We start from the raw sequence: 27,803 nt of genomic DNA on the forward strand, positions 1-27,803 counted from the left end.
TTGTTACCAGTCTCAGACCTCCTGTTTAGACAGAGATGTGCAGCCAATAACAATGATTTTACCGCCTGCACAAAAGGTCAAATCAGCCGAAGCGTAAATTAGCTGATTGTTGGACCTTTTAGGCAGGCGAATATCAGGTGAATGAGTGCTCCAACAAACGTTTGCTAGCAATAATCACCCCTGCCTGGTGAAATTGCTATCTTAGGGTCCATTTATATCTTAGGGTCCATTTACACAGAAAGATTATTTGCCAAAGATTTAAAGCCAGGAATGGATTTAAAAAGGAAAAATCTCAGGCTTTCCTGTATGACCTGATCTCTTTTATAGTAGGTTTCTGGCTTTGGCTTCAAATATTTGGCAGATAATCTGTCTGATAATCTTTGGGTGGGTTCAAATTGAGGAATTCTCGCGGATAAACTTTGCGGAATTCCGCCGGCTGTAGGCACCTTTGCGCGGGCTCCATAGACACCATTCTATGGGCTGGCTGATTCCGCATTCCGCCGAAAGAATTCACATCAGTCGGCCTATAGAATGGTGTCTATGGAGCCGGTGGTAAGGCGCGCGTCCGTGAGCGCGTACAGCCGGCGGAATTCCGCAGTTTACCCACGAGAATTCCTCAATGTGAACCCACCCTTTCTGTGTAAATGGACCCTTAGCCCTCACAATTCAGGAGCAAGTGCACATAGTTGCCATGACTAGTGACGGAGTTTCAATCATCATAGGGAGCAGGAATGAGAGGAAGGGTAAGTAAAGTTTCTTGTACTTCTTTTGTCCAGCTATTCCCCAAAAATGTTATTACACAGTGGGAACATAGGGGGAGATTTATCAAACATGGTGTAAAGTGAAACTGGCTCAGTTGCCCCTAGCAACCAATCAGATTCCACCTTTCATTCCTCACAGACTCTTTGGAAAATGAAAGGTGGAATCTGATTGGTTGCTAGGGGCGACTGAGTCAGTTTCACTTTACACATATATTCACTTTTTAATATGTTCATGAGGCTGTTGTAACACTCATCTCTAAACTGCTTTATAGAGGAGGAGAGCAGCTCAGGCAAGATGGCTGCCCCAAAAATCATGTACAGAAAATAAAAATGTATAGTTAGAAAATACCAGACTTAAATACATTTCAGTATATGGTTGCAGTTTTGTATATTTATGTATAATATATGGCACATTTCCTTTAACTTTCTTTGTGATAAAGTCAGGATTAGCAGTTGATACATGCTGAAGAAAGATTTTTAAGCACATATAAATTTATTTAGTTACAGAATAGAAATAGAAACCCTAATAAATGCAAGTCTAACCAAAGGCACATACTACAATCCATGCAAGATTGCGCAAGACACACAATTAGGTATCGTTAGAATAGTCATATTTTCAAATACACAAATGCTATTGGCCTTACCTGAAGTACAAATGCTGCGACGTAAGAAAACAGCGGCATGATTTTGCAGTCCATGTAAGGACATACATTCATGATCTGGACAGAACACTTGGCAAAGATTATTCAGAGCAGTTACTGTACAGCTGAACTGCATTAATCAAAGATGAAGTAGCAGTAATATAATTAATATAATTCGAGCAAAGTAGTACTCGACTACTAGAACACCGATATAACGTAAAGAATTCAAAGTATTTATAAGACATTGTCACAAAAGATGGAAGAGGATACTGACAAGTTTCACTAGATGCACAGCACAAATAGATATCACAAAGATAAAATAAAAAGGGTAATAAATGTAAGATTTAAAAAAAATGGTATGATCCATTGCTAAGCATATCTAAGTCACACAAAACATTAATTTACAAGAAAGATGAGAAATATCACAGTAGGATTTCTATGGGTTAAACTTGATGGATACTTGATAGAGATGAGTGAACCGAGTTCGAGTCGATAGTAACCCGAACAATCAGCATTGGAATAGCGGGGGCTGCTGAACTTGGATAAAGCTCTAAGGTTGTCTGGAAAACATGGATACAGCCAATGACTATATCCATGATTTCCACATAGCCTTAGGGCTTTATCCAAGTTCAGCAGCCACCGCTAATCAAGTGCCGAAAGTTCGGGTTCGGATCGACTCAAGCATGCTCCAGGTTCGCTCATCTCTAATACATCTTTTTCGACCTTATTAACTATTTTACTAGGCAACATGAATAGGTATCCTGGATATTGTACATATAATTCAAAGTACTGACAGGTACAAGTTGTTTCTTTGAAAGCATTTAAAAATGTAAAGAAAAAAAATTCTTCATGCTGCCTGGAGCAAGAGTTACCGATGCTGCCCCAAAGAGCTTTCTGCCTGCCCCTTGGTCTTGATTATTGATCATTCCTTATACCCATATGGAGAAAGATCCAACCAATCAAAGCTTTCGGAGCAGGAGAAATAGCTGTTGACTATACCCTGATAAACTGTAGTTTAGACAGCATGAAAAGCCATGACCGGTTCCCTTCAAACTAGGCTACAAGATATACAGATATAAAGATGTGGGCAGTATGCATACATCTTTAATATATGGTTCGCAAGCGGACTGTATCAAAAACTGAGCTCTTAACCTCTAAGGGAACTCCAGGGAGCTCCAAAACAGCTTAACTTCTTTGCTGCTAACTACAGGAGCACGGAGCTTTAACTATTTTGAAGCTCCCGGCATCATAATAAATCAGCAGCCTAAGCCTTAAAAATGACTTTGGGCATTAGATAAAAAAAATTTTTTTTAAATGTTGAAAAAAATATATTTTTTTTTAAATGATGAAACCACACATGCACAGTTAATTGACAAACACATACTGGAATATGTCTTTTATGAATAGGTTTTCTGTTTAATCCAGACATCAAAGATTCTGCTAGTATATTATGGGCACTAGCAGTAACACAATAATAGATGGGATTGGTTCCAAGACAAGACATGTATTGCAAGTTAACTGTACAAACAATCACACTGCAAAATCCCCTAGAGAAAGCCAGCTTTTTTTTAAAATATAAAATCCCATATAATATTTAATGCAAGGATCCATTTTAGTTACAATACATGCCAGAAAAGAAAACTAAAAAGAAAATAAGAGAACCAACCCACCCCAAAATGTTACAAAAAAAAACCAGAACATTGCCTAATAGCCTCTGTAGGCATAAAAATAAAAGACCCTTACGGTGGTCAGATATTTGGCCAAGGATGATTTCTTTTTTTTAAAGCAGTAAAACATAAAATATTTGGTAAATAAAATTGTTAGGAACAATATTATATATTTGTTCTCCCATTGCTTTATGGCCTTTGAGAAAGTAAACTATGGCCTCATTCACACGTTCATTTTTTTAGAACTGTATACAACAGTGCATCAGCAAACCTATTTTTTTGCAGATCGTCAAAATGGAAGGGTGATCATTTAAACTGAGGTGATCTGTAATGCGCATCCCATAGACTTCTACTGGCCAATAGTGCTGCAATTACAATCAACCCTAGGACACATCTTATTCTTTGGCAGAACAGATTGCAGATATGTAAAACTACGGATAGTGTGAATAGCCCAATAGAAATCAATGGGCTCTAAATCTGTCTGTAATTTTGGATGCGCAATAATAGACAAATTTACAGAAAGTGTGAATAAGGCCTATGCGAGGAAAAGTAGTCTTAGGTGTCATGCACACACGCGTGATATATACGGTCCCTATCACGAACTGTATTCTTGAACTGTAACGGAACTCCTGGCATCATAATTTATAATGGTGCCAGGAAATCTTAAACAGTTAAAGCTTCGGGCTCCTGTATTGACATTGTCAGCTCAGCAGCAAAGTAGTTTAGCTGTTTCAGACCTTCTGGCATCATTATAAATTATGATGCCAGGAGTTCTGTTACAGTTCAAGAGTTCAGTCTGTGATATACAGCCAGCTTACGGACTGTATATCATGGACGTGTGCATGCCGCCTTAGGCTACACTCACACGTTCAGTAATGTTTCCAGCACCGTATATGATGAATGCAATCTTCTGCCATCCACAAAAAATTTGACTTTTGAATTTGACTCCAATTGACAGAGAGACTGTGCCGCAATTACAGTCTGTACCAGGGCTCGTCGGTAATTTCTGTGGCAGTAATATTTGCGGATTACAAAACCATGAAACTACAGATAGCGTGAAATTGCCAACTAAAATCAACGGGCCCTAAACTTGTCCTCAATTTCGCATCCGCAATTACGGACAAGTAGAACAGAAAGTGAGAATGTAACCTTAGTCTGGGTACACGCTTTGTATTTTGGTCAGTATTTTTATACAAAGCCATGAGTGGGTAGAAAAAAAACAAAAAATATTCTCTTTAGTTTATCTGTGTCAGTTCCCCTCTTGGTTTTGACTTAAACAGTGCCCAAAATACTATTAGTGAACCCTGCTTCAAAGTAAAGTAAAAAATATAAAAATTTACAGCAAATAATGGCAACGCAATAAAGTGCTCTAATAACACTGCCATGCAAACAGAGCTGTGGTTCAGTAAACAAGTCCAGCATCGGTGGCTAGTCACTGGTTTGTGCAGGTAATCATCCTGGAATGCGGTGGAGTTCTCCGTATAACAGGCTGGAAAATATCCAAGAATAATAAACCATAACAAAATACATATCACAACATTCATAATAGCATATGTTTTTTGTTTCTTTTTTTACCACTTTGACAAGCAAACAAGGGAAGGGTTGAATATGGAACCGGAAGAAAAAAAAGATGAGAAGATTGAGGGAGAGACAATTGTTTTGTCACTAAAGTAAAGAAGATAAATATATATAAAATAAAATAAAAAAAGTTAGCTTGGTTCTTTATAGGATGGATCTTCAGAGCTGATCCATGATCTACAGCAATAGAGGTAAGTTAGCCAGCAGTGTTACTGACCTATGATAGTTATCAAGAAAAGGTTAGACACACATAAAAAGTAAATATATATATTTTTCTTTTACTATTTTTTTTTTCCTGTGGGACAAGCTACAGTTGTTGCCAATGCCATACGACTCACAAAACTTTAGAAGCTATAAAAACCTGTGCACAGTTTTTTTTTTATTTTAATGGTTGCTTTTTTTCTCTCAAAAAAAATAAAAACAAAATCAAGTTTAAACAGTCTTCATTAGAAGTTTCCTACCATTTGGCGGTCAGAGTGTGTCAGATGGACTTTCTGCTCTAGACAGGGAGAAAATAATCCTTGGACAAGCTGGCTGGAGTAATACAGGTTGTGTACAAGCATATAGAGAAAAAACTCATACAGCATATTGTAGTGGCCGTAAAAGCAGGAAAAAAAAGCTTCCATTTTTTTCGCACTATAAGTAGTCCAAAGGTGTTCATAAGTAGCGTTTTCCTTTATTATTTTTATTTTCCTTTGTTATTTTATCATTTGAGGGACACCACATCATCTCAGCTATAAAGTATACAGGGCTACCTTTCTAATAAAGGTAGAAAGGAAAACTTTTAATGTTCCAACCTACTAACTATAAGGCCAACAGATTTTGAGATACTGTTCACATCTTTTTTAACACTGTTAAAGGGCAACTCCGGCACTGCAAAAAAAAAAAATAAATAAAAAAAAACAGACCATCCTTCCGGTGACAATGGCTGTTTGAATTTCCCTACTGTCCGCTGTCCCCGCCAGCTCCAGTTGGTGTCTTTAGATCTCCATCACTTCCGGGTTCGAATAAAATAAATGGAAGAGAAAAAGCTATCAGGGCTGAGCAAGCTGGAAGTCATGTGATGAACTCCAGCCAATGAAAAGGCTGCTGGTGCACAGGTGCACCAGTAGCCTTTTCTTTTCCATTCAGTTCTACTGGAAGGCGCTCAAGGGGAGAAAGATCAGGCCCGCTCCCCACTATGACAACACCAACACAAAATGGCGCAAAGATGTGTTCTTGTACTTGTTTCCATAGTCCACTGCACTATTCTGTTCTTTTATCCATGGTTTACTAAGACACACTGGCCTGACAAGGGGCCAAAATGGACAAAAATCTCCGGGCAAGGAGATTTTCTTCAACAGTGTCTGTAATGGGTTGCCGCCTTTGCTGCTAACTGGCTAAGCAGGCCTGAAATGTAATGTCCCAGGTCCTCTCTCAGGAAGCGGCCAGGGAATGGAGGCTTTAGGGAGGTAAGTGCATGTTATTTTTTTCATCTCTACCCTTTCTGGTACTTTTGAAAAAATAATCTTTCTGCCCGGACTTCCTGGACTACCTGTAGGACTCATGAAGTAAAATTTTTGGGAAAATGCATTTAGCAAACTTGCCACCTCCTGATACAGTGCTCTTGTCCTCCCATTGTTGACAGCTCGTTGTCAATGTTACAGACCACCACTCATAACTTGACGTCTCCTACTACAATACATAACTATACTGGTTGGGATGGGAATACCCCTTAAGGACCCATGACATACTGGTATGCCAGAGGTTCCAGCGGCACCTAAGCTAAGGAGTGGAGTTCACTTCATAGCACGTGGGGGACTGGCTGCTATCAGCACCCGGGTCCTCACTGTTAATGACAAGCCCGCACGGCATTTCAAAAATCAGTGACAAGAGCTGCACTCCTTTACCCATCCGTTTAGGACCCCTGCAGGGTAATGCAGGTGTTCCGATCATTCTAACTGACTGAGGGAGGTCTCTTACCTTCCTCCCAGCATAAGAGAAACAGATCACTGATCTCAGGGAGACCAGCCAAACTACAACACTGCCGGCTGCTAGTGAAAGTGCTCAAAGCAATGAAGTCCTAGAAGCATTGCCCCCTGGGAAACATGAATATGCAAAAGGAGAGCCTGTGGAGCCTCATTAAAAAGAGTCTCGAAACACAGGACTAGCCAGATGGATACCTGGCCTTGGTTTTTCCCTTTTCCCTTTTCCTTGTCACCACTTAATATGGTGGTTTTGGTGGTTTCCTTACAGGAGCCACCATTTGGCTGGGTCCTTCCCGGAGGGATATCTGGCTAGTCCTGTGTTTTGAGACTCTTTGATGAGGCTCTACGGTTTCTTCTTCATCCCGGCAGTCAGATCGGTAATCAATGCATAGAGTCTGCGCTTCATGCAGGCTCTATGCAATGATCGCAGATAACACTTATCAATGCTATGCTATGGCATAAAAATGATCAGTGTTTAGGGTCTCATGTGAAAATGAGCCCTAGGGGGACTTAAAAAATACACAATTAAAAATTGTAAAAGGTTTTAAAAAAACATGACCACTTCCAATAAAAGTTTAAATCACCCTGCTTTCCCATTTCATAAATAAAACCTATAAAAATTTACATTTATACCGTAGCGTGCATAATAGTCTTATCTTATAAAATAAATTATTATTCCAGCACGGTGTAAACATAAAGCAGTAAAAGAACGCCAGGATTGATTTTTTTAAATTACTGTTTATATTAAAAAAAATAAATTAACATGATCAATATGTCTGATCTACACAAATATAGTACTAATAAAAACTAGAGATTATGGTGCAAAAAATCATGCCCCATACAGCCCCGTAGGTGAAAAAATAAGCATTATAGGAGCCAAAATAGGGCCATTTTAATCACACTGATTTGCAGAAATAAGATTTACTGTTAAAAAAAAAAAAAAAAAAAAAGTAAAAAATTAGAAAAGGCATACCGCTTTATTCAAGCTGACGCATAGAATAAAAGGTATCATGTTGGTTTTACCGTAAAGTGCATTACGGATAAAAGCGCAATTACAAAGTACACCTATTCCTGAATAAAAACAAGTGCTAGAGCTCTGAGAAGGGGAGGTAGTAAAAACTAAAACGCAAAAATTAAAATTGGCGTGGTCCACTGGGTCATTTTGGGCCTGGTCCTCAAGGAGTTAAACATTCTCATTTTCAATTTTGATATCTTAAAGTTCTTGTATATTGGCCAGGGAGATCTATAACATAATTAACCCCTTCCAGTCAGTAACATGTATATATACGTTCCTGCACTGACGATGTTACCGATGTGTGTGGGACCGCTGCAGTGAGAGCGGTGCTGCACACATCAGTGTGTCCGGGGCCGAAGGTAATGAGAGGCAGCTGCGATCCCGCAGCTGCGTCTCATTAACCCCTTAAACACTGCAATCTATAGCGATCGCAGTGTTTAAGGTACTCAGTGACAGAACAAGCATCTGTAACCGAGTGATCAGGACCCCCGCAGCCATGCTGTGGGAGCCCCGATCACTTGTGCTGACAGGCAGGGGGAGATAACTTACCTTCATCCTGTCGGATCGGCGATCCATATATAGAGTCTGCTCTCAGGCAGGCTCTATACATAGATCGCCGATAACACTGATCTATGCTATGGCATAGCATAGATCAGTACATGCAATCTATTGATTGCACGTTTAACAGTGATAGAAAAGTATTAAGAAGATAGATAGAAAGATAGATAGAAAGTGTTAAAAAAAAAAAGTGAAATAAAAAAAAGTTCTTAAAAGTATTGAAAAACAATTATAAAACCCCTACCAATAAAAAGTTTAAAATACCCCCTTGCCCAATTTTAAAAATAAAATAAATTAACATATTACATATCGTAGCTTGCGGCATTGTCCGATTTAATATAATATTGTTCCCGTACGGTGAACAGCGTAAACGGAAAAAAAAACACACACCGGGATTGCTGATTTTAATAAATTATATATCTGAAAATAAAATAAAAAACGATCAAAATTTTTCTGTTACACCAGTATGATATTAATAAACACTAGAGATCATGGCGCAAAAAATTACTCCCTAACCAGCCCTGTAGGTGGAAAAATAAAAGCGCTATGGCTCTTAGAAGGTGGGAGGGAACATTGCATTAATCTGACCCAGACTTTTGTGCATCAAAGGGCTCTGTCATGAAGGGGTTAAAGAAACAATACTGTTTATAATTGACGAATGTATCTACATTACCAGGTTACTTAAACACAGTAAATTCTCCCACACTTTGGCTTACAATTACTTTCATCAGAAAGACACCTGGATTTTACGTATTTCTTGGCCACTTCATAACCATGATGTAGGGCAGTTAGGACACCATTTTCTTTGTGGAGCTATAAGCCGTAAGATCTGGAGTCTGCTGAAAGAGATTTTACTAAAACACATTAAAAAGGTAAATGCATTCAATTCCTACGAACATTCTGTCTGTAGCTCAACATAAAACATGAAATATACGCAAGTAAAAATCGAATGACCCTAATTTGTTGTAGCACATAGTTTACACAGCTGCACGTTCCAAAGGAGATTCCTAATCGTTGGGGTAGCAAACCCCAACATCCCTGCCAACCAGCTGTAGCACCACCTCTACAGAGTGACCTGTGCCAACTGTGTCCGACGCTATTGACTGTGTATTGTGGCGCCCAAAAGCCGATCTGCAGGGGTGATGGGTGTCTAAATAAATGTATGTCTCTACATTTCTAGGATCCTCTTCACAATGTGCACAAATGTGTATTTTGGGTGTTCTAAGGGGTCAACAAGGTTCTAGGAGAAGAAGAAGTGGTCTGAGGTTCTAGAATTACATGCTTGTCTCTCTAGATGCCAATAAGAAGTTGACAGTTCTATGTTATAAACCAGTGCCATCTGTCTCCCATGGCAAAAATGCCTAATGACTGATAGCCACAGATTCTATTCACTCCATGCAAAATTTTGGCATTTAAATCAGAGGTTGAGCATATATTCAACACTTTCTGACATACTAGAAGCTCAGCTGTGTTCACCTGAAATTTGTCTGTCTATTTGGTGTTATGGATGATGAGGCTTAGTCTCATCAATATAGGATATTGTGTGAGACACGCTTTCTACCCTTAGGCTACGTGCACACGGAGCAAAAGTGGCGGAATGCTGCCAGCCTCCGTGTCATAATAACAGTCTATGGGAGGCTCGCGCGCCTCCTCTCTCTGCGCTGAAGAATGAAAACATGGGGGCTACCTGGGTGATCGCTAGATCGTCCGGGCAGCCCATAGAGGATATTGGCGGTCTGATGCCGCTGCTCCTGTTCCACGGAGCGACGGCAGAAGATCGCTGCTAACACAGTTGCTTGTTTTTCAACATGTTTGAAAAACAAGCGACGCAACGATCAGCTGACATGAACAATGTCGGCTGATCATTGCCCTCTATTCCACAGGATGATTATCGGCCAAGGAAAGGGGGACATGACTAAAATCTTTATATGCTGAATTTTAAAGAATTACATAAGGTTCAATAACTGAATGTAAACTTGTCTTGGAAAAACATATCTATCTCCTGAGATAATGAGAAAGGATAAACTAATAGCGCAGATTAGATAACAAAGTAAACAAAGTTTTGGGATGAGCAAATACATTCGGCTTTTTCAAGTTTTAAAGGAGAAGTCAGGCCACTTACAAAATCTCACAGCTTATCAGTGACTGCTGCTGTGCCCCGCCCCAGTCACGGTCTGGCTGAGTGGGCTGTCCATCAACCGGGTTGTGACATTAGCACTGCAGGACATCCCAGAGCGGTCATCCAGCGCTGGAGAGGCTCGGGGAGGGGTAAGTTTGGATAGTTTATGCTCCTCCAGCCCCTTGCAGTTTGAAAACTTGTTCACATGGGCTGCCTTCTCCTTTAAGTCGCTGATTGAATACAAATGGGGGAAATCTGTGGGGTTTTTTTTTTTTTTTTTTTTTTTCATTTTTCTTTTGAGTCAAAAGTGAATCACATGTCTAGTGTATTAATTGACCAGTGGATCCCAAGTTGGCATCAAATCAGTGACATGCAAATCTTACAACTTTTTTCTCACCTCCCACTAAAACATGAAATGTACTTCACACTTTTTTTCCAGCCATGTAATAAGATTTCCCTTTGTATTATGCCATTGAGCTAAGGAAGAATAGAAATATTTGTGAAGGGTGAACCTGCTGGAGGATGACATAGCTGCTTGTAAAGAGTTCCTGGGTGCATGTATACAGCCACACAAATTAAAGTGGTGGCAGGTTTAACCAGATTCTCCTGCTTCTAGCCTCCCCGTTACACCATAACACACAGGAATCTTTCACATGTCTAAAGGTCTCATTACCACCTTCCGTACACAGTCCATAAATACAGATGATGTGCTATGGAACAAAGTTTGGAGTTCCTGGCATCCTAATTCATTATGGTGCTGGGAGCTCTGAATAAGTTAAAATTTTCACGCTGCTATGTCAGTACTGTAACACGAAAATCTAAAGGTAATCTGTCGCTATGTTTCTGCTGCCTTAAATGAGGGCAGCATAAACTAGTGAAAGAAATGCTTAACAGATCAGTGTATTATTTACATCATTCTGTCCAACAGTTCTTCTAATATGCAGGAGAATAGAATTCTTGCCAGAACACTCCCCCCACCCTCCAGCTGCTGACTGACAGTTGACTGCCTATACACAGCATGGATAGATAACTGCCAATCAGCATCTGGTGGGTGGAGTTTTCTGCTTCTCATTAATATTTAGGACTATTGGGCTCATGCACATCATGGAGAGTACTACTTATTGTCCATGTTTTTCAGAAAAATATCTCCGAATCCGCTACATAGAACAATGGAAGTGATACATTATTCTGTTTAGCTTCCATCACTAGTTTATGCTAACTTTAGATAGGACAGCATTAATCTACTGACTGTCTCAGAGCTCCCGGAATCACAAGGAATGACAATATTCAGAGTTCTGTGATTCCAGTCTTTGGCACATCTTCCATGTCTGGACCGTAGTCACAAAACGTGTAAATGACCCCTTAAGTCTTGTATGATTTAATAAGATAATAAGGGAAACCTATTAACTATAACTGTTTGTTTTTCTGTTTTTAACACTGTAAAACTGACAATAGGTCAGTCACAGGTCATCACCCAACTCTCCTGACACGGACTCAAAAATCTTTTCATTACCATCTTCTAACAGAAGGTCTTAACATAAATTCAGCATTATTCACAGACATTAGGGTTGTAGTTTTTTTTTTGTAGCAGACATTAGTAATTGTCACCTTTTTAAAAAACAAACAAACAGAATCCATTAAACCAAATTGAACAGAATATGAAGAGAATTCATTTTCAACTTAGTGTGTTTCTCCAGAGTATTTGCTACTAAATCAATACAATTTCACAGCATACAGACATCTACAGGGGGAATTTATCATTGGTCTCGGGACCATTCTTATTTTGGCATACAATGCCTTTGCACAACGTTTCAGGACACATGCCTTCTTTTCTCCCCTCTGTAAAATGTTTTGGAGGTGGGCATATCAGCAACAGTAAAGTTATTAGACACTAAAATAAATGTGATATTCATTATACAGCATGATAAGTTTGACACACATTGCAATGGGAAAATTACATGCTGAAGAAAGTTGAGTGGAAAATTCCAAAAACCATATATTCCCCCAATGCTTCAATATGTGAATGGTAGAGATGAGCGAACCTCGAGCATGCTGGAGTCGATCCGAACACGAACTTTCGGCATTTGATTAGCGGTGGCTGCTGAACTTGGATAAAGCCCTAAGGCTATGTGGAAATCATGGATATAGTCATTGGCTGTATCCATGTTTTCCAGACAACCTTAGAGCTTTATCCAAGTTCAGCAGCCCTAGCTAATCAAATACCGATCGTTCGGGTTCGGATCGACTCAAACCCAAACCCGGTTCGCTCATCTCTAGTGAATGGTAAAAACGTTTTTTCAGTTCAATAAAAAAAACTTTTAAAAGTTTAAATATTAGATAAATAATGCTTAAGTAAGCAATTTATTCTTCCCCTATAGTGGAGAGCTTGTTCCAGGCCGAATCCAGGGGAGATGGGAATACTCCTTTAACACAGAAAATGCACAAAAAGTGTTTGCTCTTCCTGCCTTCATCAGCTTTCCTTTGGGTGAAGCTTGTTACAGTATTACTGTACCAATATAAAATATTAATCCATGCACGTCCCAGGATTGGTTAGGTCCCCCTGCTAGTCACTATCCTGAATCCCACTGTGAAATAACTCCCCCTGCCCTGTTTGGTTATTAAGGCAGTCCCTTGGCTGTACTAGAATCTTGGTATTCTCTCCAGAATTTCTACAATTTTAGGAGGCTTGAACAATGCTGAAAACCCATTCAATGATTTCCCTTTAAAACAATCATACTTGCTCACTGATATGAATAGAAACTTTAATAGATAATGAAAACCTGTTAAAGAATGAATTAGCCTCACTTGTTCTTTTTCTTGCTGCTTTTATCTCTAGATATCAGAACCACCAGAATGGCATGTTCACTCTCCAGGAGGCGAGAAGAATAAACCTACAATCCATGTACGATATCACAGTCATGCATGATGCCACACTAATTCCTGTTACACTGTTCTAATGAAGAGATCCAAAGTTTTCTTTAGTATTATAACAGTAAAGAATCCTAAACGTTAGATAAAGAAATAAGGACATATTGTATAGTGTAACTTGCATGTCAATTGCTTTAAAGGAGCTTTCCCTCAAGTTATTGTAGCATTGTGGACAGGAGACAAGTTATTTTATCGTGGTAAACTCTTTAATAGCACTTCTTATCATGGGATAACCCTATTACCATTTTCATATATAACAGCTTTCTTGCAACATAAAGATGTATGGCAGAGTATATACAGTAAAGAACAATTTAATCCCATCATTGTCATGGTTTCATCGTGGTCCTATATGTTGAAGCAAAAAACTAGGAGCAGCTATAAAGTACAATGGATAGGATCAGCAGATGTTGGCAGACTATCACAGTATACAACAGGAGTTTGTTACCAAAGAACCATATTCCTGACACTCAATCCCATAAAAGACACTGTATCGGCACTATAGCACTGGACATTGCACTTACAAAGTACAGTTTTCTAGGACATTGGTATCGGCTAAAATCAGACTCCTCTCCTCCAGGCTGTACTGTGTGTGCTTAGAGGCGAGTCTGTCCATAAGATGGCTGACATAGAGGAGCATGTGGCCATGCTCCGCCCCCAGTGTCCTCCATAGGCATATACAGGCTCAGTAATGGACAATGAGGGGGTAGGGCATGGTCATATGCTCCTCCATGTCGGCCATCTTACGGACAGACTTGCCACAGAGCAGGACAGCCCAGCCTGGAGGAGGGGAGTCTGATTTTCTCTCTATGAGGTACACAGGGAGCTGCTGTCAGTAACTGCAGTGAGTACACTTACTAATACTAAACACTAAACACTTTTACTCTAAAGTTGCCAACCCATTTAAGTTCATTCTACTGATTTTCAGTTAAATCAGACCAACAAACTTTCATATGTGGCTTTTAAATGAGAAATCACAGGGTACCACTTGGCAATGCCACAATACACAGGACACTTGCCCACATCAAGAAAAACAAAAAATGAGGGAACAAAGACCAACTGTGTGCGTTTTGCCCACAGAAAGCAATCAGAGCTCAAGTTTCATTTAAAATCTAATCTATGAATGGTTGCTATACCAAACAATTCTTTCAGTTATTTATTTATTCCACATATGTTTCACGGATACAATTCACACACATATTGTTGTAAATATGCAATGCAAAGAGTCCTAATTTTAATTTGGATATGTGTTGGGAAAATGACCCTCCAAATTTTTTTAATCACGAAGAAAGGCCTTGTACTGTTTTTTTTTCTTTACATAAACATAACACAATAAGACACATAATAGGCAGTAAAATTTGGAATAAAAAATGGCATTGAGAACTTTTTTGAAAGTTTGGTGGACAGATATACCAAAGAGAGGACAGAATACATATAACACTTTTAGCTTGCTTCATTTTCTACAGTATTTTAGATGCAAAGGAGAAAAATAAATTATTTGGTTTAAAGGTGGAGATAGCTTTTAAATGCTAAATTGTGGAAGTGTTATAAAAACAAGTAAGGCTGGTTCCGCACATCAGTGTGCAGTCAGTGATACAGGGTCCTAGTGCTGGCTGCATATCACACACTTATCTTTAAGTGGACTCCCTGCATCATAATTCATTATGATGCAGTAAGCTACCAAACAGCCAAGGCACTATGCTTCTGAACAGACACAGCAGTGTAAGTTCGGTTGCGCACTACCACAGCCATTTGGGCTGTGTTTTTCCCTTGCAGCTTATTCTTCGAGTTTATTTTTTTTAATTTCCGTAAAAGATAAAACAGAATTAGACACTGAATCAATGATTAGTCTATGCTTTTACCACTAATTAAGTAGTATGCTTCCAATAAGACTACTTCAGGCCAATCACACTGCCCCAGATTTATAAAACTGTGTAAGGATAGCTTTATCTGTTCCATCAAATCTGCTGCGGATCCTTAACATGTCAACACACCCTAAGGGTAGCTTCACGCCTACCAGATTTGCAGCGGATATCGCTGCAAACTCGCAGTGTGAAATCCGCTGCGAATCCGGTACGCGTGAAGCTACCCTAAAACAGAAACTGGTGTTAAACGTCCACAGCAACCAATCACAGCACAGCTACCAACCAAACTGAGCTGTAATTGATTGCTATAAGCACAGCCTTACATGGCAATTTAACCTGCAAGACCAGTTAGGCTGTGTTTACACAGACATTTATCTGAAACATTATTGAAGCCAAAGCCAGGAACAGACTATAAACAAAACAGAACATAAAGACTGAGATTTCTCCTCTTTTCAAATCCATAACGGCTTTGGCTTCAATAATCTGTCAAATCTGTCCGTGTAAACATGCCATTAGTCTATGTTCATGCAATGTTTTGTTTTTAAGCTGTAAAAACAGCTTTTTAAATAAATAAAAAGCTAAAAATGGCTGTTTTTCTAAGGTTACAGCATAACAATTTAGTTTTAAAGTGTCACTGTCATAAATTTTTTTTGCAGAAATCAATAGTACAGGCGATTTTAAGAAACTTTGTAATTTGGTTTATTAGCCGAAAATGCATTTTTATCATGAAAAAGCAGTTTGAAGCTCTCCGCCCTGTCTTTATGATTTTTTATGGAGAGGAGAGAGGTGGAGGGAGATGAGGCACCAAAACAGGACACCAGAGAGTTAATTTACAGCTACATCACCGGCTATTTCCTCTGACAGTCAGCACTGACCTCTCAATCTCTGAAAAGGGCTTTCACACAGGTCCCGCTGTGTAATCCTTAGTTCTCTGCTCTCTGTTGGCGACTAATCTCCCTCCTCCCCCCTCTCCACAGTTTACACAGGGCTTGACTGAGTTGAGATTTCCAGATAATGAGCAGTGAATGAGGGGGGACCTGGGGAAAGTCGTTTTGAATGCAGCGAATGGCATACTTGCCAAATAAATCCAATTACAAAGTTTCTTAAAATTGCCTGTAATATTGATTTCTGCAAAATAAATAAATAAAACGACAGTGACACTTTAATGCCAAGTTCACACTGTTTTTGCTGTCGGGTTTTTCAGTGTTAGAAAAATGGCCACATCTTAATGCATCATAAGCATAACGGACACACAATGGACACAGCTTGTGCATATATGCTGTGCTTTAGAAGTGACTGGACACGTTGTAGAGTACATCCATGTGCTTTTTTAAGGTAAAGTGCATGCATGAAAAAGCAATGTAAACTTAACTGAAAAGTACTGAAATGGGTACAGTAATATGGAAAGGAAAAAAAAAAGCTGTGAAAACCTAGCCTTAATTTTTTAATGGCTGGAGATACTAGGTATAAAAAATTTTTTTCACTGTGAATAAAATCTCTGTGTGCACTAATTGACTTTTTACTACTGAATTCGACAGAAGAAAAAACAGATTCACAAAAGTCAAAAAGGCTACCAAAATGGCAAACGATCAGTTTACTGTAATTAGCATTTTTTGTTGTGCTTTTTTAGGCTTTACAGCCATTCACCAGGGTAGCTTCAAAAATTCTTAAATTCATCTCATGCAAGATAAGACGTTAAAAGCTCACGTGTGAGATATGTTGCAGATAATATCACTAGAGATGAGCGAGCCTACGGTAAGTAAATGCTCAGCATTTGGCTCCCAATGGCTGGAGAAGTGGAATTACTGTAAGGGCCCTATTACACGGGATGATCATTGTGCAAAAAATTAGATATGTCGTTCACTCTGAAACAATCGTTTTAATGCAGGCAACCATCAACAACGGCAACGGTCAACAAGAATTGTTCATGTGTTGTTGATCGTTATGCTTACACCAAAATAGTCAGTCGGTCCCTAATTGTTTAGTGTAAATCCATATTGTTCGCTCTTTTGCTGGGATGAGATACAATAATCGATTGTGGTAATAATGGTGGTAACAATCGTAAGTAACGACTATTGTTCTAATACAGTGAACGATTTTAGGTAGCTCTCGTCTGCGATTGCTTATCACGAAAAATCAATTAGTCTCATAGGACCCTAGGTTCGCTCATCTCTATTTATCGCTCATATATTACACACTATATGTAGTTTGTAAAGAACCTCTCAAATTTTCAAAAACCCCTTTCATAAAAGGAGGAGGTAACTTATTAATCTAGACACTGAAATTCTACCTTTTAAATTGCTTTATTAAACAATTCAAAGGAAGTTTTGCCTTTATTGTGATAGTTTAGCTGCAAGTTGTACAATACTATTACAAATAGAATAAATCACAGTAACATTCAACTTTCACAATGAGGCATGATAAATCTCATTAAGATCAAAAAACACAATAAAGTATGAGTTACATAACAAAAAGAACTTTCTACAAACGCTAAAGTTAAGACAAAACAATAAGTTCAACTTAAAAGGTAAAAGAAAGGCATTCCACTGGAATTTATCTACTAAACAGATCCTAGACGGTATGGAATGGTGCACTAGTAACGGCGACGCTTGTTAGATCCATCAAAGTTGCCCCCTTGGTTTCCTCTACCATAGCCACCAGGTCCACCACCAACTGCATTTACACCACCCATTGCTGGCTGAGCAGCTTCAGTTCCTGCTCTGTTAACCATGGGAGATCCCATTTGGGATGAAGATGGTTGTGAGAATCTATCATTGCGCTACAGTGCATTCGTTCAATGTGCAGTCCCAAAAGGTTAACATTTGTCATTTATAATTGGATATAGGCACAAAGTGTAGTGATGACGTTCAGAAGACAGTCCAGAAGAGTCGAACATAGAGGGAAGAAAGGAGCAACTAAATTAGTAACTATATTACATGTACAAAAAAAAAAAATCACAAATATTTGTGTGCTAATAAAGTTGTAAAATTCGAAGTGGATTATATTCTTTGCTCAAGTAACTGAAAAGTATAATCCTACAAACTACATGAATTAGTTTACTATGTCTGGCATGTATCCAAGTAGACATAATACAGTAAATCAAGACCTCACGCAACAGTATTAAAATCTTAATATGAATAGTTCTGACGTTCACAGATCATATGGCTAAGAAATATATTCTTCCGCGAGTATCAATCAAATTTATAATAAGATAAATTGGCTTTAATGGCCAAAGAAGTACTAAATTTGAAGAAAATAAACAAAACACCTGCTCGATATTTTTCTAGCTTACTACTTCACAAAAAAAATTAAAAATGCTGATATGTGGTATACAAGTATGAATTCCACGAAATTTCTTAATTTAATATGCAGTGATGAAATACCATTTGCCTTAAAATTACAGAATAAAAAAAGAAGAAGCACAAAGTATGAATATGAGTTACAGCTTGTACTGAAACTTATTAGGTATAAGTTCTGCATTTACAAAAAGTTAAAATCAAAACACAAAAAAAAAAAAATACAAACTTAAAATTAAGAGAATTGTATATTACTAAATAATTTCCAACAAGTGGTCTACAATGTGTGGACGTTACAGTGCTTAAATCTATTACGAATATTGTGGAATATGCAATGTTAACGGCGAATACAAACGTTTTAAAAATATTTAAAAAAATTATAATGTGAGCAAAGACTATGATCACAAGAAAAGGCAAATTTATCCACATTGACAAAAAAAAAAAGTGTTTAAGCAAATAAAATTCTTATTTTTGACACTTATTATGAAAAGAAAAAAAAAAAAAAAGACGCAGGTAAATATATGTACTCTATTACTCACGGACATACTGAAACTAGAATTGTATTGTATATTTTGGCTATTCATCACTGTGAGAAGGATGGTTTGTAATAGAGTGCAAATGGCCAAATAGTGCAATTAAAAAAATTTTCTTTGAAAATAAAGCAACATGAATTCCGCATTTCAATTACAATCACACTTTTCATAATAAAAACTACTAATACATTACCACTGCTCCATTATCTGGCATCATTGCAGCTCCAATGCTTGCAGCTCCCTCAGTGCCCATTGCAGCACCAGGACCCATTGAAGGGCTTGAGACAGTTGCTCGGTTGTTGATATTCATCCCCATCATTGGAGGAGGTGGTGGTGGTGGTGGAGGAGGGCCTTGGTTACCAGCAGGTGCTGGGCTATAGGTATCTATGTAAAACAATCTATACTTAGAATGGTTCATTTACCTGCTGCACCCATTGAACAGTAAACTTATTCAAAATGGTTATAGATTATAAATAAAACTAGAGGCCATTTAGAACAAAACACAAGGGGAATTCTTATCTGAAAGTCATGACATATGGCTAGCATATGCCACCAGTTTATGGTTGGTGAGGGTACAACCTCCAGGGCCCAACTACCACAGTTCTCTCCAGTACTGCATCTGCCCCAAAAGTCACAGCATATCTAGGCAATATGAGACGGGAATATCTATTTAGGAAATGGGCTGAACCGTAAACGTTTAAAAGCATTTAAGGGGCACTCCCATCAAAATGTATTTTTTCACATTTTAACAAGCAATAAGTGATCACTCTGTAATAATAATGTTGCTGCTCCCCAAAAGCTGGTGGCTGAAGACTATGGATGGAGTCCTAGGGAGTCCAGGAAAACATGAATACAGCTATAGGCTATATCCTGGACTCCGTACGGCTGCATCCAATGGCTTCAGCCAGCAGTATTCAAATGCCAATTAGACTTGAGCATGCTCAAGCTACGCTCATCTCTTACAACTCTGCAATGGGTTACTGCTCAGTCATGCTGTTTTTACATGTCATTGACTCGGTGTTGTCTACTAGGCAATGTTTATCTAAGCCTTATCCATCAAGGGAACTAAATGGCTGTTACTTTGATGGAAGTGTCCCTTTAAAGGTTACTTGTGACTTGGAAAACCAACACTAAACTACTGACATTATATTATAGTGAAAGGACAGAAGTCAAATTCAAGCAGGCCATGTCTTCTATCCTCAGAAAACCACACTTTACTGTGCCCTTGGGCTGCAACACATCTGCTCCTGTCTATCTAACTCTGCCTATTGGATGGACAGACAGGGCCCTGTTGGTGGATATGCAGCACATACACTATGGTTGAGGGTTGCAGTGTACAAGGAGGCTTGGCAATAGAGGCACTTTATATATTTATCCTTCCACTATAACACACTGTCATTGGTTTGGCGGGGGTTTTCCAGGTGACAAATGCATATCAACCACTTTTGTTATAAAATCTAAAATTTTGCTCAAGAATTTCATATTTCTAACTCCAAGATGAGAGCTTGCTGATAGAAAAGTCATAGGTTACAGTATCTCATTAAAGAGTTAAATAATTATAATTTTTAGTTGCTATATTTACACAAAAAAAACCTACTACAACTAAATACAACACAATGCTTAAAGAAATTTTAAAAAAATGTCCATGTCAAATAGGCTGAGCGGGGGGGGGGGGGGGGGAAAAATAAAAAAAAATCTGTTTCTAATATTTAAAAATCCCTACCTCCCATGTTTATTGCTCCACGGACGCCCATATCACCCATTCTCAAATCCTGTTCTCTCTGAAAATAAACATAGTTTTTGTAGTCAACCTAGACAAAATTAAATTAAAAAATGTGTAGGGGGGAAGAGTATGTAACGGTATTATTTAGTATGGGATTTTATAATTATCATGCAGAACATAGACATTTTAGGTTACTCTGGCTGAAAGTAATACCTGTTGGGGAAAAAATTACAAGTATAGTAACTAAAGGAATATACGAAAATAGGTAAAGTGCTGTTGCAACAAAAGCAATTCAGTGTGACGTAATGACATTGTTACCAGTTCCCATACTCCACCAGTAGTACATGAATAAAGTTTTGCAAGGTTCAAATCTAGCCCCCAGCTGTAAAAAGCCTCTTAGAAGTATCATACGAAAAAAACTATATGTATTAGGCTTTTAGTATCCATTCCAATGCTTAATAATTCCCTGAATAATAAAGTTTGCACCTATGCAAGAGACGTTAGTCTTTACCGTCTTTACTGCACCAATGCAAGACAAATCTGAAGAGTTTTTGTTCTTTATTCTTACTGCGATTACTGTTATTTTTAAGATACCTGTACTCTTTGTTCTCTTTCATAATTGATGAATGGTCACTGTGCATTTACTTTGCAAAACCAGGCACAACGTAAAAGTAGTATATTGATGAGCTTGTTATCCCATATCCTATGGATAGGATGAAATGGGAATTCGTACATAAGTAACTCTTCTGCGTTATTAGACCAGATGGACAAACTTTCACTTTGCAACATGCATGAAGAACTTGTCCGTTTGGGTGGTTCCAACCAAGAACAACCCACAACATCTGCTGTTCTGGAGATGCTCTAACCAAGTCATCCGGCAAATAAAATTTGTTCTGTGTCAGAGCTACTCATTTTTCCTGCTTCCAACATAGCAATTTTAAGAATTGACTCCATGTCACCCAATCAAACCTCTTGACAGAGGAGACTGTGAGACTATCACAGGTTAATCAACATTAATTCCTTTACTTGTCGGTTTTAATGTTACAGTAGGTTGTAGTACACAGGTTTAGAAAATTAAACAGCAAGTCAATGAACATCTTCAAAAACAACGTGAAAATCTAATATGAAAACACTGAACACAGTTTCAACGTCTCACGTAAAGACCTGATACTGGTAAAAGAGCTTTTGACGACAATATTTAGCCACTGTATACTAAAGAGTTTATGAATTATAGTCAAGTGTTAAAAAAAAATTTTGAGATCAAAACGGAGCATTCAACATTATACATTTTTGGTAAAGAACAATGTAGTATAGTACGACACGACACCGAATGATTGTCAGATATAGTATGTAGGTCAGTATTTCTGGCGCAAGCTCAATAATCCTCAATCATGACTTGTTCTACCACAATTCAATGATTCAGCCTCTTCAATTCTTTTGCATGTACCAAGAGACAAATGAAATATAAAAAAAGGGCTTCTGTATAGACGGCAGAAAAAAGAAGTAAAATAAACATCAGACTAGTACAGCGATATAGAGATGGCACTGTCCACAAGGGCTTACAATCTACTGAAGATTAAAAACATTCCTGTTCCATCAAGCTATTTTGTCAATACAAATGTATCTCACAGAAGGAGAATTCCATAGACTGGATAAGTAAGTAGCACAAACTAGTCTACTACAATGTATCAGCAACAATAGCAATACTTGACCTTACCAATCCCCTTACTGAGTGTCTGTGCTGACCCATCCCTTGTAGGATGATATGTTAACATAACATGTAACCACCGCATATAGTCAATGGCCTCAGGGATATCAACACCATCTCAGGGGAAGGGAGAGTATTACTCCTTTTATATTACACCACTGTGGACCACAGTCATACAGTTGGACAAGCAATTTTTTAAAACAAATTTGACACCACTTAAAGCATACCAATCGATTTAGGTATCTCAGTGTAACTATGTTGTTGAAAAAAACAACCTTCTGACACTTCAGTGTGTATCGGTGTAAGCTGTAGCAGATGTAGCACCATTTCTGGTCAATAAACAAATATATCCAGGATAAGAAATACATGGCTTCTTACAGAAACAGTGCCACCCCTGTGTTCTGTTTGTGTGTGGTATTGCTGCTCACTTCAACTGAACTTAATTAAGCAAAGTTGGACAACCACACACAACCTGAGGACGCGTGCAGTGCTGTTTTTGGAAGCAAGTAAGCTACTCTCCAGTCTGCCATACATTAGTTGTCTTTGAACTGGTGAGCAGAACCACGCTTCTATGTTGTCTCGGATCCTCCACTCCTATTTTTCTACATAAAGTAAAAAGGTTTTAATTTCTTGCACTCTGTTAGATTCTCTTTCCAATTACTCCTGTTCGTTTTTTATAAACTTTTATGAGCAGCATGTAACTTGCTCCCTAGGGGGCCAACGATTGCACTTATACTATTTATTTATACCAAGTCTGTCGACAGGGGACTCGGGTTCCTGTTCTCAAAATTGCAGGGGGTCCGAGCAATCTGCAGCCATCCAAAGTACACTAATTATGTGTGCGCAGAATAAGGAATGCATGTTAAGGGGGTACTCTGGAGATTTTTTTTTTTCTGGTGTCGGAAAGTTATATAGATATAGAATTATAATTATAATTATATATTATAATTTTTATATAAAAATCTCAAAACTTCCAGTACTTAGCTGCTGTATGTCCTGCAGGAAGTGGTGTATTCTTTCCAATCTGAAGAGCAGGAGAGGATTTCTAAGGGAATTTGCTCCTGCTCTGGCCAATTCCTGTCACAGACATAGGCGGCAGCAGAGAGCACTGCGTCATACTGGAAAGAAAACACTACTTTCTGCAGGACACACAGCAGCTGATAAGTACATAGAAATACTAAATAGAAGTAAATTATGAAACTTTGACACCAGTTGATTTGAAAGAGAAGCAAATTGCCGGAGTACCCCTTTGAATCGAGATCCCCTTTAAGCACAGTCACAATACAATTATAAAAGCATTATCGACATAAAAGCTTTAGTTAAGTCCACACAAAGGTTCTCTCTATTAGAAGTAACGTTTGAAAATACTTTTTGTGATTATATTACCACACTAATCCTGTAATAGCACAGGAGCTATGTGAGGCATTACAAACAGCTACCCTGTAAAACAGAGAGAGCAGCTTATGCATACCTTCTGTACAGTCCAGACGCGTAAAAAGGATCAGTGATGAAATAAGACGTAACGCTGTGTAACTGATTGCTCTCTTCTGCTGTAGTCTAAGAAATGGGGTTGTGGTTAGAGATGAGCAAACCGGGTTCAGGTTCGAGTCGATCCGAAACCGAACGTTCGGTATTTGATTAGCGGGGGCTGCTGAAGTTGGATAAAGCTCTAAGGTTGTCATGGAAAACAATGACTATATCCATGATTTCCACATAGCCTTAGGGCTTTATCCAACTTCAGCAGCCACCGCTAATCAAATGTTAAAAGTTCGGCTTCGGATGGACTCCAGCATGCTCCAGGTTCGCTCATCTCTAGTTGTGGTAGAACAAGGAAATATTTCTACAGATTTCACCCAGATAAATATGAATGGATATTTAAATTCAGCGGAGATGAAACACATTCCTAAGACTAATAGGTTGAGATGCAGTGGACAATTTTAGTTGCCTATCCATTGCAGAACTACTACAGGTAAAATCAACCCCCAATATTAATAGATATGTTTTTCCCAGTACATGTGAATCAGGTTTTTAAAACCCAATACACTTTGACTGTAATGTAAAGCTGCTGATGAGTTTACTGCATCTAGACCTAGTCTAAAAGTTATATACATTCATCTTATACCTGTGTTCAGCCATTGGTATAAGGTCTATAGTGCTCCCCTGACAGATGATGTTGTAGAGATAGGGTTCTGGCGTTGATGGAAAAATAACTGCCTGGCCCCTTTGTTCTGGGAGAGATAAGTCGCAGTTGAAGCTCTCTGGTAGCGACTTAACCCTCCCCCCCATGGAGAGCACAGGAACGCTCAGTCTTGCTGAACGTTCCTGTGTATGGGGAGGACAGGAGATAACCAACGGCCGGACTAAGTTTTTTTTTTTTTTTTGTATAGCGCACACAGATTCCGCATCGCTTCACCTATCTGTATGGTTTTTTTTTGGGGTGTGGGAGGAAACCAGAGTATCCGGAGGAAACCCACGCAAAGACGGAGAGAACATACAAACTCTTTGCAGATGTTGTCCTTGGTCGTATTTGAACCCAGGACTCCAGCGCTGCAAGGCTACAGTGCTAAACACTGAGCCACCATGCTGGCCACCTTAAGACTCATACCTAGGACGCTTAAGTCTGTTTAAATAACAGATGTCAGTCACAGTTATGCTTCCCATGCCTTTTTATTAATATACAAGTACACTAAAAACGCTTGGGACACAATAGTAACACATTAAACCTACGCAGACACCTCATTGAGAAGAACAAGTCACGTAAGCACACGATAAGAGTCCTTAAAGTGGCACTAGGGTATTTAAGTCCAAGATTTGGGGGATCGCTGTTATTTAGCCAATACATGTATTTGGTTGACCATCTCCAGCAGTTTGGCTTTCTTTTGCATTCTCCAATGCCTTCTCCCCCCTCTCCTTGTGGGCTTCTTCTTCGTCCCAATTTTCTTTGGTGTTTGAATCTTAAAAAATTATAAATTTATTTTACCACACAGAAAATCACTTCTTTTTCAGATAAGAGAGACATTTGGCAACTTACATACTTTTTGCCGTTATATGGTAGGAACTATGTAAAATACATATTCGGAAAAAAAAAAAAAGCTACACGCACTGGTCTCTGTTCACTGCGGTTCTTACTATACTGGAGATGCAGCATAACTTTTTAAATTTAATTGCAAAATCAAATAAAGTCTATTTTGTTTGGAGGCTATGCATAGACTTATATGGCTGCCACAGCAATAGAAAACCATATGGCATTTGGCTGGCATTATCGGAATCATAGCAAAAAGAAATGTCTATGAAATCAGCTGTATATGGAGGCCATTGTGCATGAGGCCTTAAGGCCAGTGAAGACAAGGTATTTATATATTAATACACAAAAAGTACCAGTGTACCATTTAGCTTGCATCCTACAGGAAACTTGAGGACTGCCATTGTATTGCTTGGTTGAAATCTGAGGTTCTCTGACATCTACAACCATTCACAACGTGAACCACTGCAGGTAACTCAGCACGTGACAAAAGTATTTATATATTTATTAACATCACCTTTGTTGTCTTTGCTACAAGGCACATTATACGTGCAAACAAGGTATAGCAAGAACACAGTACTACAAAAAAAAGGTAACTGCCATAGATGACTGAATAACTTTGGGGTATTATGGGGATGCCAATGCTAAAAATGAAATTAGTGTTGCTAGACTGAATTTTGTTTTTCAGATACTAGATAATCATCGTTCCTAGATAGAACAGGCAATTATTAGAGTGCAAAACTCTCTAAGCAAGAGCATAGAGGTGCACTTTCTCCAGAAATATTTCAATGAAGACCAAGGGATAAAAGGTTCCTCTAGGATGGTAAAGTGAGGCAGATAAAGTATAAAGGGACAGACTATCTCTAAAGCCTTCAATGCAAAGAAAAATGATACATTTTTCATGCAATAAAGTAAATCTGTACACACCTGCTACCCTCTAAACGGCTGGTACCACTGGATAGCTGCCTTTATTCTATGTACTATACAGGAGTATGCGTGGCTGCTGATGCCATTACTTTTTTTTTTTTAAGTACATACATTATATATATATATATATATATATATATATATATATATATATATATATATATATATATATGTAGATTTGCTATAAAACAGGTACTCCAGACTCTAAAAAATTTTTCCGCCAATACATTTTAATACAACTTATTGCTGCCACTCAACGGAAGTTAAAGGGGAACTCCGGATAAGGAAAACTTGTTTTCTATGGAAAGTTATATAGATGTGTCTATACAATGTATTACCATATCTGTACGGTTCTGCCACACTGGTAGCTGTTTGAAATCCAGGAAGTGAAGAAAAATGTCCTTTGCGCCAATCCACATTGTGTCCTGCTCGCTCTGCTCTCCCACCTTAGGAGACAAATCTTCCATGCTTCTGTCTTACATTGTGTGTATTTGCTGAGCACAGGCTGATGATGCAGACAGGAGGCTTGGCTGGATCCCCAAATCCCCTGAGTGATTCACAATCTCTGACCGGCCAGAAGCAGGTGTTGCACTGATTTCGCTGATTGTGCAGAAGTGTGCAGTGAAATTAGAACTGTGTTCACACATGTTGGAGTGTCATTGCAGTACTGCAGCGTATTCACAAAAATGATGCAGTAACACAAGTAAATGATGCTAAACGACAGAGGATCAGAGCCTTATTGTGGGTCTCAACTTCAAAGATAAAAGATGCTTGATCATAATATGTCCGTGGAAATGAAAAAAAAATATTCCAATATTAGTGTTACAGATAGAGAATACAGTGTGGTGTTACAGGTAGAGAATACAGCGTGCTGTGTGGTGTTACAGGCAGTAACTGTGTGCTGTGTGGTGTTACAGGTAGAGAATACAGTGTGCTGTGTGGATGGGACAACAATGAAATGATAAAGTACTGCAAATAATTCAGTAACACAATGAAACTGCAATGTGTGAACACAGCCTAGATGTTCTGCGGCGGGGTATTTGGGCGGGGAATGTGCAGGGTGGGGGGCTGTGATGAACAGCTGGGGGAAAGCATTGCATTCTGGAACCTGTAGTACTGTGTACAACTGCTCAACCAGGAAGTGCAGAAACACAAAACAGAACAAAACACCACAAAACAAATGGATTTTTGGTAGTTTCAAAAATGAAATATATAGGTAAGTAATGCTTTATGCTTCAGCAGAAGTTACATTTTTTTAACCTCTACCTCGAGTTCCCCTTTAAATGGTAGATAGAAAACAAATTTTCATGACATTATTAAGTAATAATTAAAGTCATGTATTAGCAAAATAAATTGTTTTTGAGTTTCCGGAGTATGTGAATCAACTGACTTTGTCCTCTAACTGAAGTAAATACACCTTTAGGTATTTCATGCATTTACTTATTTGAAACAACCGGTGGGCAAGTGCGAGCAGGCTACATCTGATCAATACAGTCCT

The 27,803-nt window shown here is 38.5% G+C and overlaps 1 protein-coding gene across 8 annotated transcripts in view; it reads right to left on the bottom strand.

The window, feature by feature from the left end:
• The window catches only part of PSPC1 (paraspeckle component 1), a 124,362-nt gene that overhangs the window by 18,205 nt on the left and 78,354 nt on the right, over positions 1-27,803 (bottom strand). For 5 of the 8 annotated variants that reach the window (XM_069969812.1, XM_069969808.1, XM_069969807.1 and 2 more), the window contains 3 exons: positions 20,649-20,706; positions 19,119-19,309; positions 17,381-17,875 (listed from right to left, as the gene is read on the bottom strand). The exons of 1 other annotated variant lie outside the window; for it this stretch is intronic. In XM_069969812.1, coding sequence (XP_069825913.1) covers positions 17,690-17,875; positions 19,119-19,309; positions 20,649-20,706 — 435 coding nt within the window. In that variant the 3' untranslated portion in view covers positions 17,381-17,689. Of the gene's footprint in view, positions 1-17,380; positions 17,876-19,118; positions 19,310-20,648; positions 20,707-25,032; positions 25,311-27,803 lie in introns of those variants that run through there. 2 more of the 8 variants (XM_069969806.1, XM_069969811.1) reach the window with 2 other exon arrangements.

This window comes from Dendropsophus ebraccatus, chromosome 5, assembly GCF_027789765.1.
Source record: "Dendropsophus ebraccatus isolate aDenEbr1 chromosome 5, aDenEbr1.pat, whole genome shotgun sequence".
In the NCBI taxonomy this organism is placed as follows: Eukaryota; Metazoa; Chordata; class Amphibia; order Anura; family Hylidae; genus Dendropsophus; species Dendropsophus ebraccatus.